This window comes from Gekko japonicus, unplaced genomic scaffold (assembly GCF_001447785.1).
Source record: "Gekko japonicus isolate JY-2015 unplaced genomic scaffold, Gekko_japonicus_V1.1 scaffold587, whole genome shotgun sequence".
Classification (NCBI taxonomy): Eukaryota; Metazoa; Chordata; class Lepidosauria; order Squamata; family Gekkonidae; genus Gekko; species Gekko japonicus.
The window spans coordinates 536,488-555,987 of NW_015175987.1; the positions used below are offsets into that span (position 1 = coordinate 536,488).

The window sequence follows — 19,500 nt, forward strand, 5'->3', positions numbered from 1 at the left end:
GCTTTTCTCTCAACAAACCAGTTACTGAAAATAGATAAAATTGTGTTGAACTTCTATCCTTTTTACCTGACATGGGTGGTTTGCTTGTTTCCCCCCACATGTGCCATCAGATAGGCTCGTCAGCTCTGAGTTGGCAATACCTTGGAGATTTTGGGGGTGGAGCCTGAGTGGTGGGTTTAGATTCAGAGGAATTAGCTGTGTTAGTCTGTTGCTGCAAAATAGTCCAAGAGTTCAAATAGCACCTTTAAGACTAACAAATAGCACCTTTAAGACTAACCTTTAAGACTAAGACTAACTGAGTGGTGGGTGTGGCCTTATGACACACTTCCGGTGATGGCAGGGGGTGTGGCCTTATGTCACACTTCCGGTGATGTCAGGGGTGTGGCCTTATGACACACTTCTGGTGATGTCAGGGGGTGTGGCATATGCTAATGAGTATGCTAATGAGTTCCCCTAGCTCTTTTTCCACGAAACGACCCCTGACCAGAGGTCGCTGTCTGTCTATCCATCCTATCGGAACTGGATATGGCTTTCCAGTATATGGTATTACAGTGAATTCTTGATATTATTTTTGACTGCTTTGAGTGTACTTACTTCCCTCAAACTTTCTATTTCTTTTTGCACTCTGTCCAAATTCTCATTATTTTATCTAAGCTGGCTACTTAGCACTTTAAGGTCCTTTTTAGCCACTCTGTATGTAGCTGCTCAGACTGGGGACATTTCTTTAAGCTTGATATGGTTCTGCCCTTCATTCCTTTTAGTTTAGAAGTCAGAGGTAGTGGAGTCTGTTGCTTCCTTACACAGTAGCTATTTAAATGTGAATTTGGGCACGGATTGGAAAGTGAGCCACGTTTACATGTCTTCTGACCATACATAGTAATGGGTCTGTGCAAAAAGTTACTGGACAGGGTCAGTCCCTAACATGTTCATGTCATTTGCTGCATGGATCAGAATGTGTCTCACTTTCAAATGATGCTACTTAGCTCTTGAAGTCTCCTTTACACACTGAGAATCTGTATCTTCTGCAGTAGATTTTAGGATTGCTCAGAATTAAGGAAACATTGGTAACTGTTGCTTTAGTTAGTTGCAAGGACTAGTCAATCAATAAATGCTAGACATCACAGGATTTCCTTATTGGACTTATCCTGTCCTTAATCTTTATGTGCTTTTGCTTCACATAGGCAGCAGTGTTAGTAAATTGAAAGCTTTGTGATACAGCAGCATATGAGTTATAATAAAATTGTTACTGTTAATATAAATACATATTTTGGTTTTTCCAGGTCATCCAAGTCTCATCCAGGACCTATTGTCCATATTAGTGACAATCCAATGGATGAAGGCAAGGTATGTTAATGCTAAAAAAAAAAGTTAAATAGAAAATTCATCTAAGCAACTGTTTATAGTGTCATCACTTCTTAGAATTAAAATATTGCAATTAAAACTTGAGATATTAGCTTGTAAAAAGGGAATGAACCTGGTGATACTAGTGAAAAAGATTTATATCTAGAAATTTAAAAACTATAGCAAATGACACTCCAAAACTATATAGCTATATTATGTATATATTTGTGTGCACACACTCAAATATTCATCTAAGAGAACATGAGAATTGCACATGTAAAGCTAGGAGGAAAACAGCTTGAGTGACTGTGAACAGAAAACTATCTGGTAGAGAAAAAGTTAAGTATTCCTCCATCCTGTTCTGTTTCACTGTAACCTCATCTTCCTGGAGTTGCATTGCTCTTAAAAAAACAGTTACACCTGACTTATGGTGACCCCATAGGCCAGTGATGGCGAACCTTTTAGAGATTGAGTGCCCAAACTGCGACCCAAAACCCACTTATTTATCGCAAAGTGCCAACACGGCAATTAACCTGAATACTGAGGTTTTACTTTAGAGAAAACAACTCATACATTAACTTAAGATGATCCAAACAAAGTGAGGAAAGCAATCCCAAATGCTTTCATTTACTTAAAATTATTTGGCAGAGAATTCAACACTTTAATGATGGTCTGGGCCTGGCTGGGGCGATGGCACACGTGCCCACAGAGAGGGCTCTGAGTGCCACCTCTGGCACCCATGCCATAGGTTCGCCACCACTGCCATAGGCTTTTCAAGGCAAGAGACTAACAGAGGTGGTTTGCCATTGCCTTCCTCTGCATAGCAACCTTGGAATTCCTCGGTGGTCTCCCATCTAAATACTAACTACAGTCAACCTTGCTTAACTTACGAGATCTGACAAGATCGGGCTAGCCTGAGCAATTCCAAGTCAGGGCTCCAAATAACTGTGTGACTATTTCTTCAGTACAGCCATTTTTTGTTTCTTAAATAGAAATTTGCTGCCATGCCACATGATAAATTTGTTTAAAACTGTAAAGACCTTCCAAAACAGTTTGTGAAATAGCATAGTCATGTGTCTGTTGTTCAAAGGAATAAAAAGAACCAGATAGAATAAAAACAAGAGAATCTCCTAGCAAGATATGGATCTTCTTCGTGGTCTCTGTGCATCACACCCTTGGGATAGTCTGCGCCTGCGTTGACCTTCTTCAGTATCGTTAGCAAGCAAAAATGGATTTTCGCGCCCTGGTCACGCGCCAGGCTCCACTGTGCATGACCAAGGAGGGGCACGTAGATCCCGCCAGTTCTTTTCTGACGGCTGCACTGGTAGGACGCCTTTGCTTCGGTCGGTAAAGTATTTGCCTTTGGCCTTGTCTTTTATTGCGTTAGCATTTTTCATTATTTTTTTCCTTAGAGTTTTTTCTTTCAGATCCAACTTTGGAAAATAAAGTTTTCCTCTCCGCCGGCTTATGGCCATGCGGTGGGGCTTCTTTAAACGGTGCAAGTCCCGTGGACTTAAAATTTCCCCCTACGACGGACACTCTCTTTGTTTATTGTGCCTCGGGGAATCACACCGTGTTTCTTCGTGCTCTCATTGCAAAAATTTTTCCAATCAAACGCGAAAGAATAGAGCAGCTCGACTGCATATGGCACTCATGGAGAAAGCCCTTTCGCCACAATCTACTTCTCCTCTGGAGATGTCCGAGCACGCTTCGATATCTACAACAACTTCAGAAGTTCCTCTTCCCGCTTCGGGAACTTCGACGTCGACGGTTGGCATCGATGCATTGACACTGAAACGGTTGGTATTGACCCACAAGTTCGACATCCCGGTACCTTCCAAGATCTGGAAGTAGGGATTAGATATTGCCGTATCTTCCAAGATCCGGAAGCTAGGCACAAGCACAAAAGAGAAGCATAAAAAGCATAAGAAAGGCTCTAAGACCCAGCCTCTTCTATCAGCTTCTACTGTGTCTGCGAGTCAAGGTCGCGCTCCAGTGTCAGGTTCTCCTGAGCGCACTTGGCCTGTCGACTCCGATCATGATTTTGATCTCACTCAGCAGCACTGTTGTCAGACGCCGATCTCTCCGGCCATCAGTCTCTTTTGTGCTTGCCATCACACAGCATCGAGGATCAACACCAACCACGACATTCACCTCCCTTAACTTGGGATCACCGCCAGTGGAGGTACCTTTATGGCAACTATCCTTATCCACCTACGATGCCGTGGGTACCCCCTCCACCACCCCCTCCAGTAGATTGGGATCGTCATTCGGTGTCATCTAGAATATCTCAGTACCGAGAACCTGCATCGGGGTCGAGAACTTCAAAGCCGACGCACAAACCGCTTCCAGCTCTGCCTCCACCTCTGATTCCATCGATACCGACAGAAGTACCATCGGTGCCGATAATGCCTGTTCCCTTTTCCAAATCTTCGAGAGACTCCTCTAGTTCTGACGAACTCTCTAATCCAGCAGATGATACTGACCTCCCATCACCTCATCCGGATGTTGAGGCCGATCTCCCCATTTCACCTTCAGAGGATGTCAAGTCGTATGGTGATTTTATCCAACGGATGGCATTGGACCTTAACATGACACCCACTTTGATATCTCAATTGGTCGATGACACAGTTTTCGATATTATGCAGTCAGGCACGTCATCTTCTGTGGCACTGCCCATGACTAAGGTTATGTTAAAGACAACAAAATATTTATGGGATCATCCTTCTTCAGTACCAGTATCCAATAAACATTTGGATCATATGTACAAGATCCAGGAGACGGGCCGAATTTTTATTCACTCACCCTAAACCGAACTCTCTAGTGGTGACCTCCTCCCCAAAGGAAAATCGAGTCGTTCTACTCCTTCAGAGAAAGAAGGAAAAAAGATTGATTCCATGGGAAGAAAATTTTATACTGTAGGGGCGATGGGCATTAAGACTTCCAATTACGCTGCATGCATGGGACGTTACCAATTTAATATTTGGAAACGTATGTCAGAATTTTTGTCACACCTTCCTAGAGAATTCTGTTCCCAAGCCAAAGGGATTCAGAATGAAGGTGTGATTCTTGCTAGACATCAGATTAGTGCTGCTAAACATACTTTAGAGTCAGCGGCAAATACTCTCACTACTTCGGTTGCATTGCGCAAACACGCATGGCTCCGTTCTTCGTCACTCCCCTATGATACTAGATCCACTGTGGAGGATCTCCCTTTCGAGGGTGCTGGTCTATTCAGTTCAACCACTGATGCCATGCTCCAAGAACTGGATAAAAGCATTAAGACGTCCCGTAGTCTTGGGATCTCACCATCACCCAAATACACCAAGTCTAAACAATGGTCTCGTCAGTCGTGGTTGCACAGATCATCCTCCTCAAAGTCGCCTACTGAACAACATTGGCAGAGACCATCCAACTCCCAACCTAGTTCCTTTGGGAACAAACCTAGATTTGCACACTCTGTGCAAAATAAGCAGAAGTTTTCTAAGAACCCCAAACAGGGCCTTTGACTCCCTTTCCAATCCAGCAACTCGTCTTGCTCCGTTTCTCGACACCTGGCAAACGATATTCACAGACAGATGGGTACTCTCAATCATCAAAAACGGTTATCTGATTGAGTTTCTTCAGGTTCCTCTCTTCTCTCAATTTGTCCGAACACCTGTATCACCCGTCCTTCTTCAAGAAGTTAAGTCTCTCACCGCAAAGGATGCCATAGAACCCGTTCCAGCCTCAGAACAACATCGAGGTTTTTACTCTCGGTACTTCACGGTTCCGAAAAAGGATGGAGGCCTCCGTCCCATTATGGACCTCAGATTTTTAAACCAATTTATCATTTACAAGAAATTTCGAATAACCACTCTTCAAAACATCCTGCCACTACTGTCACCAGGTTCATGGATGGTCACCTTGGATCTGAAGGATGTGTACTTCCATGTGTCCATTCACCCGTCCCACAGACGTTTCCCCAGATTCACAGTCAGTGATACGCATTACCAGTTCAAGGCCCTTCCCTCTAGACTTTCTACCGCCCCGAGAGTCTTTACAAAAGTGATGGTCGTCATAGTGGCACATCTTCGCCTTCACGGAGTTCAGGTGTTCCCGTATATAGATGACTGGTTGCTGGTTGCGGAGTCCAAGGACATACTTCTTCTCCACATCGAACTCACCTTGTCGACTCTTGCATCTCTGGGCGTTCTAGTGAACCTCCAAAAATCCATTCTTCTACCCGCAACTCGGGTACAATTCATTGGAGCCATCATCGACTCGGTAGACACAAGAGCTTATTTGCCTCCTCAGAGGGCAAAGTCTCTTCGTCACGAGATCCTATTACTATTCCAATCAAACCGAACTTCGGCAGTTCGCATTCAAAGGCTCCTGGGGCTCATGGCTGCCATCACTTCGGTCCTCACATCGGTCCTCACATGTGCCCGGCTTCGCATGCGTCCGCTACAACTGTGGTTCCTCAAAAGGTTCAAACCCCAGTGTCATCCCCAGGGCCTGTCTATGACACTTCCTCCTACCATTCTTCACTCCCTTCAATGGTGGCTATCTGAAGACAATCTATCGGCAGGAGCTCCATTCCAGATCGCCGCTGCAACGATATCAATCACCACGGACGCCTCATCATGGGGATGGGGCGCTCACCTGAACGGGATGTGGGTAGGGGCGCAGTGGGACGCTCGGTTTACGAACCGTCACATCAACTATTTGGAGCTTTTAGCGGTGCATTATGCCCTCAGGTCGTTTCAGCGTGCAGTGGAAGGCAAGGTGGTCATGATTTTCACAGACAACACAACCACAATGTCTTATATCAATCGTCAAGGGGGCACGGTGTCCAGGGTGCTTTGCCGGTTAGCCTTAAGTATCTGGGAGGATTGCCTCCAATGGAACTTGGTTCTTCGGGCGACTCATCTGCCGGGAGTACTGAACGTCCGTGCGGACTTCCTGAGCAGAGGAGGTGCGACAGAGCATGAATGGGAACTCAATTGGAGATACTTCTTCCCTGTTTTCAACCGCTGGGGTCATCCGGAGGTAGATGTCTTCGCGACTCGCCACAATGCAAAGTGTCGTCTGTTTTGTTCCAGGGCAGGGATTGACTCTCTGTCTCTGGGGGACAGTCTTCTAATATCCTGGGAACCTCACTTTGTGTTCGTCTTCCCTCCGCTCCCACTCATTCACCGGGTCCTCGTCAAAATCCAGCAGGAACAGCCTCGTTGTCTCCTGGTGACTCCATGGTGGCCACGTCAACACTGGTTCCCTCTGCTACTTCATCTGTCCAAGGGCTCCTTCCTTCACTTCCCTCGGGTGCCGGATCTTTTTCTGGCCTTCAAGCTCACAGTCTGGAACATACCCTTTCCGTGATTAGTGACAGGATAGATGATGTCCTTCTCAATTGTCGTAAACCTTCCACGAGGGCTTCGTATGGTGGGAAGTGGTCTAAATTTTTGGAATATTTGGTCTCCCTCAAATTGCCTCCTCCCCTGTCTGATTTGAGGTCAATTTTTGGTTTCGTTTTGTCAAGGTTGGACAGAGGTCTCAGTTTTTCCTCTGCTAAGGTCTATTTAGCTGCGGTGTCAGCGCACCATCCGTCAATAGATGGGTTTTCAGTTTTTTCTCACTCGCAGACAAAGAAGTTCTGTAAAGGTCTCATCTGGCTTTATCCTCCTCGTCGTGAACCCACTCCGGCATGGGATTTGGCCTTAGTCCTCAATTTTTTGACTGGTCGGCCCTTTGAACCTTTGACCACTTGCAGTCTAAAGTTGCTGTCATTGAAAACGGCTTTTTTGGTAGCCATTACTTCTACTCGTAGAGTAAGTGAATTGTCTGCGTTTAGATGTGATCCCCCGTATTTGAGTTTTTCACCTCATGGGGTCTCGTTGGCTTTGGACATTTCCTTTTTACCTAAAGTTGTGTCAGAGTTTCATTTTCATAATGACATAGTTCTTCCTACGTTTTTTCCGTCTCCCTCCAATGAGGAAGAACGTAGATTGCACTCTCTGGATGTTAAGAGAGCGCTCTTATTTTATTTGGGAAGAACCAAGCCTTTCCGTAAGTCTCTGGCGCTGTTTATCTCTCACAGTTTGCCTTCCCAAGGGAAGAAGCTTTCCTCACAGCATTTATCCAAGTGGATTGTGGAGACTATTAAACTTTGTTATTCACTGGCATGGAAGCCGCTCCCTGGACAGCTTCGAGCTCATTCCACACAGGCAGTGGCAACGTCTACAGCTTTCCTGCGAGGTGCATCGCTGGAAGACATCTGTGACGCCGCGACTTGGGCTACTCCTCTCACCTTTGTGAAGCATTACACCCTTGATGTACGGTTCAGTCGGCGTACGGCTGTGGGTCGAGCAGTGTTGCAGGTGGCTCAGATGTAGGGCCTTGGCCCCTCCTCCAGGTAAGCATTTTACTGTTTGCTAATCTCCCAAGGGTGTGATGCACAGAGACCACGAAGAAGATAGACAGGTTGCTTACCTGTAACTGGTGATCTTCGAGTGGTCATCTGTGCATTCACACCACCCGCCCTCCTTCCCCTCTGCTCTTGGCCCTTCATCTTATTCTTTGAAGGCAGTTGGGTGGCGGTCAGAAGGAACTGGTGGGATCTGCGTGCCCCTCCTTGGTCATGCCAGTGGAGCCCGGCATGTGACCAGGGAATGGGCGCGAAAATCCCTTTTTGCTTGCTAATGATACCGAAGAAGGTCAGCGCAGGCGCAGACTATCCCAAGGGTGTGAATGCACAGATGACCACTCGAAGATCACCAGTTACAGGTAAGCAACCTGTCTATCCCAGGACTTCACAGTATTGACCACTGGCATTCAGACTATACTCAAGGATCTTGGCAATCTGATGGAATAGCTGGTGCATCTAGCTGATACTAGCTGAAGGAGGTGAAAAGGGGGAGAGCCAACCCAGAGTTTTTAGCTCACTAGTGCCAATCACACAGTGTAGCAAGTATACACATGCTCTAATTAAAATCCTGCCACTGTAAAGCTTCCGAGGGGAACGTTCTCCTGAGTCTGTTGTCTGAACATGGGTGCGCATGTTTCACATGTTTAGATGAACGGGGAGTGCCTGTGTTCCTCCACCACTCTGTTAGCCACAATACCCAGGTCTCTGTTTATTTTTGATGGGGGAGTTTAGCTGAGAGACCTTTGCTTAAAGGGTGCACAAGCTAGGGACCGACCTCCAACTATACCAGAGTCAGAACCCTCTTGTAGTGGCACAGATGACAGACAGGAAATATCTTTTATGAAATTTATTAAGAAAATTACCCTAATACATTCAGCTAATTGATAAAAATATCACACACACACACCCCAGAGCTAGGAAATAAAGGGGTGAAGCTATCTAAAGAGATCAGAGATAAAAGAGGACAAAGCATTGATGAGGATGGGGGTCACAGCTACCTGTCCAGATATGCAGTAGTCCATGGAGAAGAGATTATGGCCCAAACAAAGTTTGGGGGTGAACTACCAGTTGGCATCCTGGGGCAGACACACAGTCTCAGGCCATGTATTTTGGAGGATATAGACATTGGAATACAATGTAAACCAATGGGAGGCCTTGAGGGGATTATCCCAAGTGAATACAAATGATTAACTGGACCAATAAGGGGTTCCAGGGGGTGTAATCCCAAAAGGAACAAAAACTAGGTGTGACCAATGAGGTTTCAGAGGGGCAGTGTGGATTCACTATAGCGTTGATGGGATTAGCCAGGTGCTGGATGGCTGTACTGGAGCTGGCTTGAATGGGTTTGATGACCATTGATGGTCCTGCCAAGGCAGATTGAATAGGTTTCCAGATTTAGACAAAAGGTAGGAAATGGGTCCCTGATAGATGCCAGGAAGGGTCACTAAACATTTGAATGTTTGATTGGTTATCTCGGTATCCTGAGGGAAGGAGCAGGAAGGACAGTTGTGGAGGCATTTCACATAGACATAGGTTTTACATGGAAGGACTACATGAAGTTCTGGAGATAGAAGGGTATTCGCCAGGTGGCCTTTGGATAGCCTTTAGAAATGTAGGTACTTGACCTGGTAGAACTTGGCATTGTTTCCTATGTACACCTTGCTGGTGGAGGGGGAGATTGGAGATTGTCTTGGAGGGTTGCCTTGTGCAAAACCTGAAATTGGAACCCTTTTGCAGAGCAGACTAGCTCTGTGTTTCAGAACCAAGAGTGCCTTCCTTGGCCTGACTTTGTGGGTCTCTGGTTCAGGTCAGGAATGGGGTGCCCCATTATTTAGGGCTACCCGTGAGTAAGGCAGGGCCTTTGGGTAACACCCTAATACTATAAGCCCTAGTCCTACTGCAGTGCCTATTGGTTGTTTTATGCTATCAGATTGCACTGCTTTATCCTGTAATCTGCCATGAGTCTCAGCAAGAAAGGCAGACTATAAATAAATAAAATACAAATAAACTCCCTTGCATGTGTAAAACTAGCCTAGTCTTCTCCCCCATGTACTGTTTTCTGTATGTGTTATGTGCAATATATTTTATATATACAATAGTGTACCAGTAGATAGTGTACAGTTTCTGGGATGCATAGTAACAAGTGCTTTTTATGCACATCTGATTTGGCTGTTTAATCTTCTTTGTCCTTGTTAGCAGCAAGTGAGTAATTTAGCACTACAAACTTAATCTTAATCCAATTGTGAGGCGAAGCACTGCAGATGACGCTTAATGCTTTCAGATGAAAAGTAAACAAACCAGGATGGGGAAGAGGATAGTGGAGCGCCAGATGTGCAGAGATCAACTATTCCTATCAGTTCCTGCCATATTTTGAACTCTTCAGAGTGATAAATCAAATTATGCATGTAAATTATATGGAAAATCCAGTTTCACACATTAAGTCTATTTTACGTATGATTTATAAACAAATGTTAAGGGGCAGCAGCACACTTTGTATTGGTTTTTAACGCTAATACTTCACGTGTTGACATAGTGAAACTCCCCCTCCCATGAGAATATTTTGTGTGTGGTGAAAGTAAACTCTAAGTGTTTGAATGAGACATGCCCTGTTCTATTTTTGTAGGCTGTGTAGGAGTCTATTGTGAAAATATATATTTCTATGTCAGAACAGTCAAATAATTGTAACAGTTTCAGGGGTGTTAGTGGCATAGGAACTGGTGCCCCTAGGGACATTGTGCAAGGGTGCTGGAAGAATCCTGGCATGACACTGAAGGCTTAGGGTACTATGATTTATAAGATTCGAATTAAGTATAAAATAAACTCATTTTGATGAGTTTAATTTTTGTCCTTCACAAGAGAAATTTGGTGGTAGCTTGTATAATTATTAATGCAAAATCCATGAGAATTAGGAGGAAAAATAAGTTTTTTCCTGTTTTACTTTGACATGTGTCTAGGCTCTGTTAATTCCATAGCTTCAGCATATAAAAATGTAATCTCATCTTTTGGTTTGCAATGCCAGAGCTATGTTAGTAATAATAATGCATTTAGCTAGTTATCCTCAGCACTTCTATACTGAGGCAGCAAGCCTAGAACTAGGCCACAAATATTTCAATTTAGCAGTGACTTTATTTTAGTTTCTAGAAGATTAATATTTTCTGTTGTGATCTTTTTACAGTTGTTGATTGGTTTTGAATCAGGAACAGTAGCATTATGGGACCTCAAGTCAAAGAAGGCGGATTACAGATACACACATGATGAGGTAATAGAAATCAGGCAGTTTTGTTGTCATTGTTTATTTGTGGTGTCATAATTTAATTGACATAATTAGAATGAATGCAGTTTTGCTTCAGAAATACAATCTCACCAAGTTTTTTTATTATAAAACATTGTTAACCTGACTTTTGTGCCCTAAAGACCCGCTAAGGGATGATAATTAAAAAATTAATTTCTGTACATCAGTAACTTGCTCATGTTTGAATAAAATATGGGACTGAGAATAAAGTTCTCATGTGAGAACAGACAGCTTCCTCTGAAGCTCTTCTAGAACCAGTGGAAGAGGAAGGCGAGTATGATTTTGTCCAATTTCTTCTTCTTTGCATCCATCCGTGTCACATAGAATTTTGTCCAGAAGGCTTTTTTCAACCCTCAGCAGTTTTTTGTGGCTGCAGGCTGCTGGATGGGGAGAGGAAAGAAAGATCTCCTTCTGGTTCATAGGAGCCAAGATTTTGTTTGGTGGTTGCTGCAATAAATTGTGAAGGGATGTGCATTTGTGCTGGACATGTGCCATGAACCCATAGCCAGATATGCTTAACAAACCTTGAGCCAATTCCATTCCTGTTTATGATGGGAAATATATGTATTTATATTATCTTGCTGAACGCCATTCTTCAGCTACCTCTTCTTTCTCTCTGGACACCTGGGGGCTTGCCAACTCGTGGCTGAAGAATTCCTGGATAATTGGGGGGGGAGTGCTTGGGGAGGGAAGTGACCTCAGCAAGATATAATGCCATAGGGTCCCCCCGCCAAAGCAGCCATTTTCTTCAGGGGAACTGATCACTGTAGTCTGCAGATCACTTGTAATTCTGGGAGATCTCCAGGCCCCACTTGGAAGGTGGCAACCCTAGCACCCCAGTAACACCATTTTCTGTCTTATTCCATAGATTTCTTTACATCTATGTTTCCTTTCCTTCCTGTGCCTCATGTTGGTGGTGTTTCTATTACCCTCCATCTATAGAACCTTATGTTCTCTTCCTCCTTCTCTTGTAATTAGAGCCAGCATGGTGTAGTGGTTAGTGTCAGACTAGAATCTGGATCACCCAGGTCTGTGAAGCTTGCTGAGTGACCTTGGGCAAGTTACATGCACTCAGTCTAACCTACCTTACAAGGTTGTTGTGAGGATCACATGGAAGAAGAGAGAATGTTATAAACTGCAGTGGGTCCCCATTGGGGAGAAAAATGGGGATAAAATGGGATCTAAATATTTAAATAAAGCACACTTTCCCAACAATTCATACCAGTGAAAGAGTCACAGATGCAAGTAATCCATGCTGTAATTCTCACAGCTTTCAATTGCTAGGAAAACTGGCACTATCTTTACTATATGCTTCTGAATCCTCAGAGAAGATTGCACATACAGTGATTCAGGCATTTTCCCAATCCCAACTCCTACTTCAGACGTATTTGGGGCACTTTAAATGTTTCCACAAAGATTTGGAAAAGGGTCATGCATAATGAGTGTTTGGAGTTTCCCCACAGTGCTACAAGTTGTGTCTTTTCAGTGGAAAAACTCCTTCTACAGCTATGATTGTTAAGAAAATTTGTTTGGGAATCGGGGTTCTCATGTTCAAAATTATTGAGGAGGGGGGAAACTGATGCATAACTGATATAGCTGTATAATAGTATATGTACATATTCCTAGCATCATAAATTCTTCAGTGTTACACTCATTTCATGGCAAGGTGAAACACCCATTGCTAAGATTGCTCCTAAATTATCCTTCCTGTGTAGAAATAAAAATGCTTCCATTTTTGTGAAGTCTGTTTTAATGACTTTGCCACTTGTAACATGTTCTAATCCAAATGTGTATCTCTTGATCATTTATGTCCCTCTTAACTTAGTTGTTCTCAGTTGCAATAGTTAAGCAAGTTGAGGAGGATTGTTCTTGGAGGGTTTGAGGTTGACTGAATTCCAGGGTGATGTAGAATGCATAGGCATTGTTTGAATATCACTCTGTCAGTGAGCTATAAAATAGGAGTGTGCAAAAAAAAAAAATCGGCTCGATTCGGATTCCGCCAAATTGGGCAGAATCAATTTCGGACGGCATAAAGACTCCTGCATGTCAATTTCGGCAGTAGGAGGGGATTCAGGAGTCTTTGGGCCAGCCGAATGTCAGTTTCAGCCCCATTATATCCTATGGGCCTTTGAAGTCAATGGTGAAAACATAGGGTATATTCTGGGGGCTGGAGGGGAAGGGGTTTGAGGGAGAGGCTCCAAACTCACAGGTTAGCTGCTGGAGCCTCTCCCCAAGATACCAACCAAGTTCCAAGAACATTGCACCAGGGGGTCCAATTCTACAGGCCCTCAAACAGGTTGCCCCTATCCCCTCCATTGTTCTCTATGTTGGGAAAAATTTTACTTTTTTCCCACCATAGAGAACAATGGAGGGGATAGGGGCAACCTGTTTGGGGGCCCGTAGAATTGGATCCCCTGGTCCAATGTTCTTCAGCCATGGTTGGTATCTTGGGGAGAGGCTCCAGCAGCTACACTGCGAGTTTGGATCCTCTCCCTCAAACCCCCTCCCCTCCAGCCCCCAGAATATACCCTATGTTTTCGCCATTGACTTCAATGGCCCATAGGATATAATAGGGCCGAATTGCCGCCGAAATTCAGCGGCAATTCGGCAGCAAGCCGATTCAGATCAGAGAATCTGAATCGGCCTGCAGCAGCCCGAAAGGGGTCCGAATGGGCCATTTTCCGGGGTGCATTTGGTTCGGAGGAACAGAATGCACATCCCTACTATAAAACTGTGAAGTAGAAGCTTATCCTTGGTAATTGATAGGATGGCCTTTGTCAGTGGTCAAGAGCAGTAGAAGTGGTGCTTAAATTATGTCCAAACTGATTAGGCTTCTTTAAGGCTGTGTCACAGAGGTGTAATCTCCTCTATAATCCTATATACAAAGTGACGTGTAGTTGAATATATTTTTAGTAATAAATTTGGGCTCATTGCTTAATGACGGAAGTACATTCTCTCCACAGAGGTCCATTTGATAACTCTGTTATAGCTCTCTTTGCTCAGTTTGGTACATTGTGGTCAAATTACATAGTTATAACTCTATATGGAACTGGTTTGGAGGGCTGCTTGTGACCAGCTTGTCAGCTGTATATTTACTATTACCTGGACATTGTGTGTGAGAGAGATATCACTCTCATTGCTGTATCCATCATATTTTATTTCTGCCCTTCCTTCAAGGGCTTTCTCTCCATTTAACCTCTACAACTAGAGAAGCTCAAACTTCTCTTAGCTCAGCTCAGATCCCATTTGCTGATTTTTAAAAAATGATAACATTTAGTTCAGCCTGTTCATGGCTGTTTGGTGGGTTGCGTCACTGTTCTTATTTCTAATATTGCAATGCAGTACAGCATGTTTGGCAGCTGTGGCTGCCATGTCCCCTGTATTTCTACTGGAAAATCTTTTTTTTAAAAATTGGCAATTGTAATTGTGAAAGCCCCTCTTGGATGCACACCTTAATGTGGTGATGAGGTTTCTGTGTGTCAGTGAAGCTGAGAACAGTACTGTAAGGCGTTTAAACTCTTTTCAAGCTGCTATAGTCCTAGCAGAGTTACTCAAGGATGGTTACTCAGCTGGTCACAGCTGACACACCAGACTAAGATGCATCCACCTCCTTCAGAAATCAGAAGCCAGATCAGCAGATGGGAATGGACAGTTCTGATGGGGGTGAAGGAATACTTGAAGGGTAGCTACTGAGCAGCAGTAGTAGTGGAAGATGACACTGGTGGAGGATCTGTCATAGACACTTTAGCTAACCATGGTTAGTGCTACACAGAAGATGATAAACCACTTCTGATCATCTCAAACCTTGAAAACCCCATGATGAGACAATACAAAATGAAAAAAGATATAGTGCTGGAAGACAGGACACCCATGTTGGGTGGCACTCAGCTACTGGGGAAGAGCAGAGAACATGCATGAATAGTGCTATTCTTCATGAAGCAACTATGTTAAAGCCAAAAGGACATTCAGTTGTTGATGTGAGTAAATGCAAAAGGAAAGTCTGAAGCTGATTGATTCAGATACTAGGAATAAGGAATGTAAGGGTATGAATCAAGGTAAGCTCAGAACTGTTAAATGAAAAGAAGTAAAGTGGACTAGCTTAGGACATTTTTAGTCAGAAAATTGCAAAGTGTTTTACTGGGGAAATGGCAAACGGGGAAATGGCAAACACAGAAGAAACAGAGTCACTTGAATAGTGAGGCGAGATGTATCACAAGCCTTCAGGGGCTATAATGCAAAGTCTGACTGAATAATATTAGTCAGGCTTCATGGAAAGCCCATCAACATAACCATCATTCAAGTTTATGCCCCAGCTATGGATGCTGAAGATGAAGAAGCTGTAAGCTTTTATGCAAGTGTCCTGGAAGAAATTGACCACACACCTAAACAAGATGAGCTGATAATCATAGGTGACTGGAACACAGAAGTGAGAAACAAAGTAGAATCAAATATTGTTGGAAAATTTGGGCTAGGAGCACAGAATGAAGCAGGAGACTCATAGAATTCTGTGAAGACAACATTGTGAACACACGTTTCAGGCACTCAACCAGATGATCGTGTATGTGGACATCACTAGATGGCCAATATGAAAATCAAATAGATTACAAAATTGGAAGCAGAACGTGGAGAAGCTTGAGTCTCTCTGCTGAAACAAGACCAGAAGCTGATTGTGCTGCAGACCATGGGTTATTAATGTCAAAAATTAGAATAAAGGTGATGAAAAACATCAAAACATTCATAGTGCCAAAATACAATCTAGACTACATTTCTGAAGAGTTTAAAGGCCACGTAAAGAACAGATTTGCATTACTAACTTCAAGTGAAGGGGACCAATAGAACAGTGGATTGAACCCAGAGATATTATGAAGAAATAATACACAAACACTATTCCTGTAGTCAAAATAAATGAAAAGTCTCGATGGATTACTGATCAATACTTAAAATTGCTAAAGGTAGATGAGAAGCAAAAGTAAATGGTAACAGAAATCAGAAGTTTAAATGCAGTGTTCCAGTGACTTGCACGTAGAAACAAAGAGAAGTATTATACCCAATGTAAAGAAAGAGAAGGGAACAACAAAAATTAATAAAAAGATATTTGTTACATAAGATCCAAGAAATCAAAGGGAAATTTAAAGCATGGTTGAAAAATCAACATGGAAATGCATTAACTGAAGAGAACAAAATAAAGAAAACATGAGAACAATACACTGAAGAACTATGCAGAAGTGATGAAGGATGACCGATTTCTTCCAAGAGGACTCTTTTGAAGAAGAACCTGCAGTTTTAGAAAGTGAAATGGCTGTAATAAGAGCAATTGGTAGAAACATATAACCAGGAGTAGATGGGATATCAGTAGAGCTATTTTAAGCCATATAAATGAATTTCCATCAAAATCTTAACAAGAATATGCCAACAAATATGGAAAACAAAACAAACTGGAAACACTCCATCTGCATTGCCGTTCCAAAAAAAGAAGACGCCAAAGACTGCAGTAACTATTGAACCATCACATTAATTTCTCACTCAAGTGAAGTGATGCTCAGAATCTTACAACAGATGTAAGATTACCGTGTATGGAGAGGGAAATGCCAGATGTTCAAGCTGGATTCAGAAAAGGAAGAGGCACTAGTGATCATATTGCAAATTTATGTAGATTACTGGAATTCTGAAATCCAGAATTTCAGAAGAAAATTAGCTTGTGTTCCATAGATTACAGCAAAGCTTTTGACTGTGTGGATCATGAAAAGCTGTGGTTGCTTTTAAAAACTGTGTGTGCCACAACTTCTGATTGTACTCTGGACACGTGGCTACTGTTGTGGCAGACAGTGAAGAAATAGAAGATTTCCAGTTGGCAAAGGTGTCAGACAAGAATGTATTTTATTTCCCTGTCTTTTCAATCTATATGCAGAACATATCATAAGGAAAGCTGGATTTGATTTAGATGAAGTTGGAGTGAAAATTGGTGGAAGAAGCATTAACAGTTAGAGGTATGCAGATGACACGACATTACTGGCAGAAAATAGTGAAGACTTGAAACAACTACTAATGAAGGTTAAAGCAGAAAGTGCCAAAGCAGGATTACAGCTGAACATCAAGAAGACAAAAGTAATGACTACTGGGGAATTACACAACTTTAAAGTTAATTATAAAGAAATAGAAATTGTTCAAGATTTTCTGTTCCTTGGCTCAATCAACAACCAAAAGCAAGACTGAAACCAAGAAATCAGAAAGAAATTAAGAAGGGCATCCATAAAGGTGCTAGAAATGATCAGCTGGCAACCAGAAGCAACATAAGTATGGGTGTGAAAGCTGGGCTGTGAAGAAAGCTGAAAGGAAGAAACACTCGAACTCTTAATTCCAAAGTTTCAAAGGACTTTCAGGCTAATTTTGCTCCAAGTATAGTTAGAAGGATGACACATGGTGTGGCTGTGCCCAAGAACAAGTGAAGTCTGAAAGAGTGAAGAGCCACTACCAAAAAGGAAGAAAGTGATTCATTTGAAATGTGGTGTTGGAGTTTTACAAATACCATGGACTGCCAAAAAGACAAATAAGCTTGAACTCTCCCTAGAAACTAAAATAACTAAACTGCGCATATGGTATTTTTGTCACATTATGGGAAGACAGGAGACACCAGAAAAGAAAACAATGCTAGGAAAAGTTGAAGGTAGCAGGAAAAGACGACCCAACATGAGATGGATTAATTCAATAAAAGGAAGCCATGGTCCTCAGTTTGCAAGACCTGAGCAAGGCTGTCAGTGATAGGACATTTTGGAGGTCATTAATTCGTAGTATCCCCATGAGTTGGAAGCAACTTGACAGCACAACACAGAGAATTGTGAAAGTTTGCACTAACATTCTATTGCCATGATGTCTGAATTCCAGCTTTCATTTTTTAAAAAAAGGCTCTAGCCATTTTCTTGGGAGAGCTGTAAGGGTGAAATTGAGGTGCACATTTTCTTTATAACTCTGGAAGGAAAAGGGCTAGAGAGCGTATTTAAAAATGAAAGCTGGGAATTCAGTAATCATGGCATTAGATTGTTAGAACATTAGTACATACTTCCAACAGCTGCAGTTAACAATTTTTTAAAAAAGCTCTCCAGTGCCACCCATGGAAGAATGCAGACTTGCTGACTTGGATACAGCCATGGACATTAAATCCTCCAAAAATCATATAAAACAGTCATAAATAAATGTTATGTGTTTAAAATGTTGATGTTTGTCTAAGTCGGTGGTAGGCAAACTGCGGCTCTAGAGCCACATGCGGCTCTTTGGCCCCTTGAGTGTGGCTCTTCCACCGTAGGCACTGATGGCCTACTCCCTCCATTGTTCTCTATGGTGGGAAAAAAGAAACTTTTTCCCCACCATAGAGAACAATGGAGGGGATGGGGCAACCTGTTTGGGGGCCCATAGAATTGGAACTCCTGGTTCAATGTTCCTGAAATGTGGCGGTATCTTGGGGAGAGACTCCAGCAGCTACCCTGCAATTTTGGAGCCTCTCCCTCAAATCCTCTCCCCTCCAGCCCCCAGAATATACCCTATGTTTTTGCCATTGACTTCAATGGCCCATAGGCTATAATGGGGCCAAACTGCGGGAAGCCCCAGCAGCCCTCAGGCCAGAGCACCTGGAGCAGTTTTGAGAGGCGGATTGGCAAAAAGCAAACTCGAAAGAACTCCAGGAATGGAGCCGATTCCTCTTCCACAGCCCAAAATGCAACCCACAAACCCTGAGTTTGCTTTTTCTCATTTGTGAGTCTGGCCTCCGCACTCCTTTAACGAGGCAGCCCTGAAGCTTGGGGCGGCGGGAGTTTCTTTGCACGCATTTTGTGCGGCTGGCTGAGTGCCTCTTCTGCTTGCCCACCTCTCGCCTCTTGCACCTCATCTTCTGCCAGCATGGAGGAGCCCAGCTCGCCCAGGCCTCTTGCCTCCTGCTGCCTTGGCCCTCTGGTGCACAGGTGAGTCCCCAAAGTTTGACTCTTCCTCTACAAGTCTCTGGTGCTGGAGGTATTTGCCTCCTTCCCTCCTGCCTGCTATGGCTGCATAATTGTGAGAGATTTCTTAACATAGTGTTCCTGCCAAGGAAGCTGGGGACCCTGCCCCTGAGTCTCCATTTCTTCCTCACAACAACCCTGTGGGGTGGGGTAGGTTAGGTAGAGAAGGGGAGATTTGGCCCAGGGTCACTCAGCCAGCAGACTTGGGTCTCCCCACATCAATCTGCAACTCTGACCACTGTGCAGTGCTGCCTCTACTGATCTGTAATGTTCCAGAGGTGTTGTAATGTAATACTCAGTTTCTCAAATGAGTGTATGCCTGTCTGTTGGTCCACTTAGGAGTCTTGATCCTGGTTGTGTGGTGGGCTAGTTGTGGCAAATGGTATGGAAGCTCAGTATTTCTGTATACAGTTGTAGGGGCTTTATTGCAATGTGGTATGGCCTGATATTATGTTCTTATTCCAGTGTGGGGT

The 19,500-nt window shown here is 43.4% G+C and overlaps 1 protein-coding gene across 2 annotated transcripts in view; it reads left to right on the forward strand.

Moving 5' to 3' along the window:
• STXBP5 (syntaxin binding protein 5) overlaps nt 1-19,500 on the forward strand; it is a 207,527-nt gene that overhangs the window by 92,466 nt on the left and 95,561 nt on the right. For both annotated transcript variants that reach the window (XM_015426314.1, XM_015426315.1), the window contains exons 6-7: nt 1,281-1,344; nt 10,923-11,006. In XM_015426314.1, coding sequence (XP_015281800.1) covers nt 1,281-1,344; nt 10,923-11,006 — 148 coding nt within the window. The remainder of the gene's footprint in view (nt 1-1,280; nt 1,345-10,922; nt 11,007-19,500) is intronic.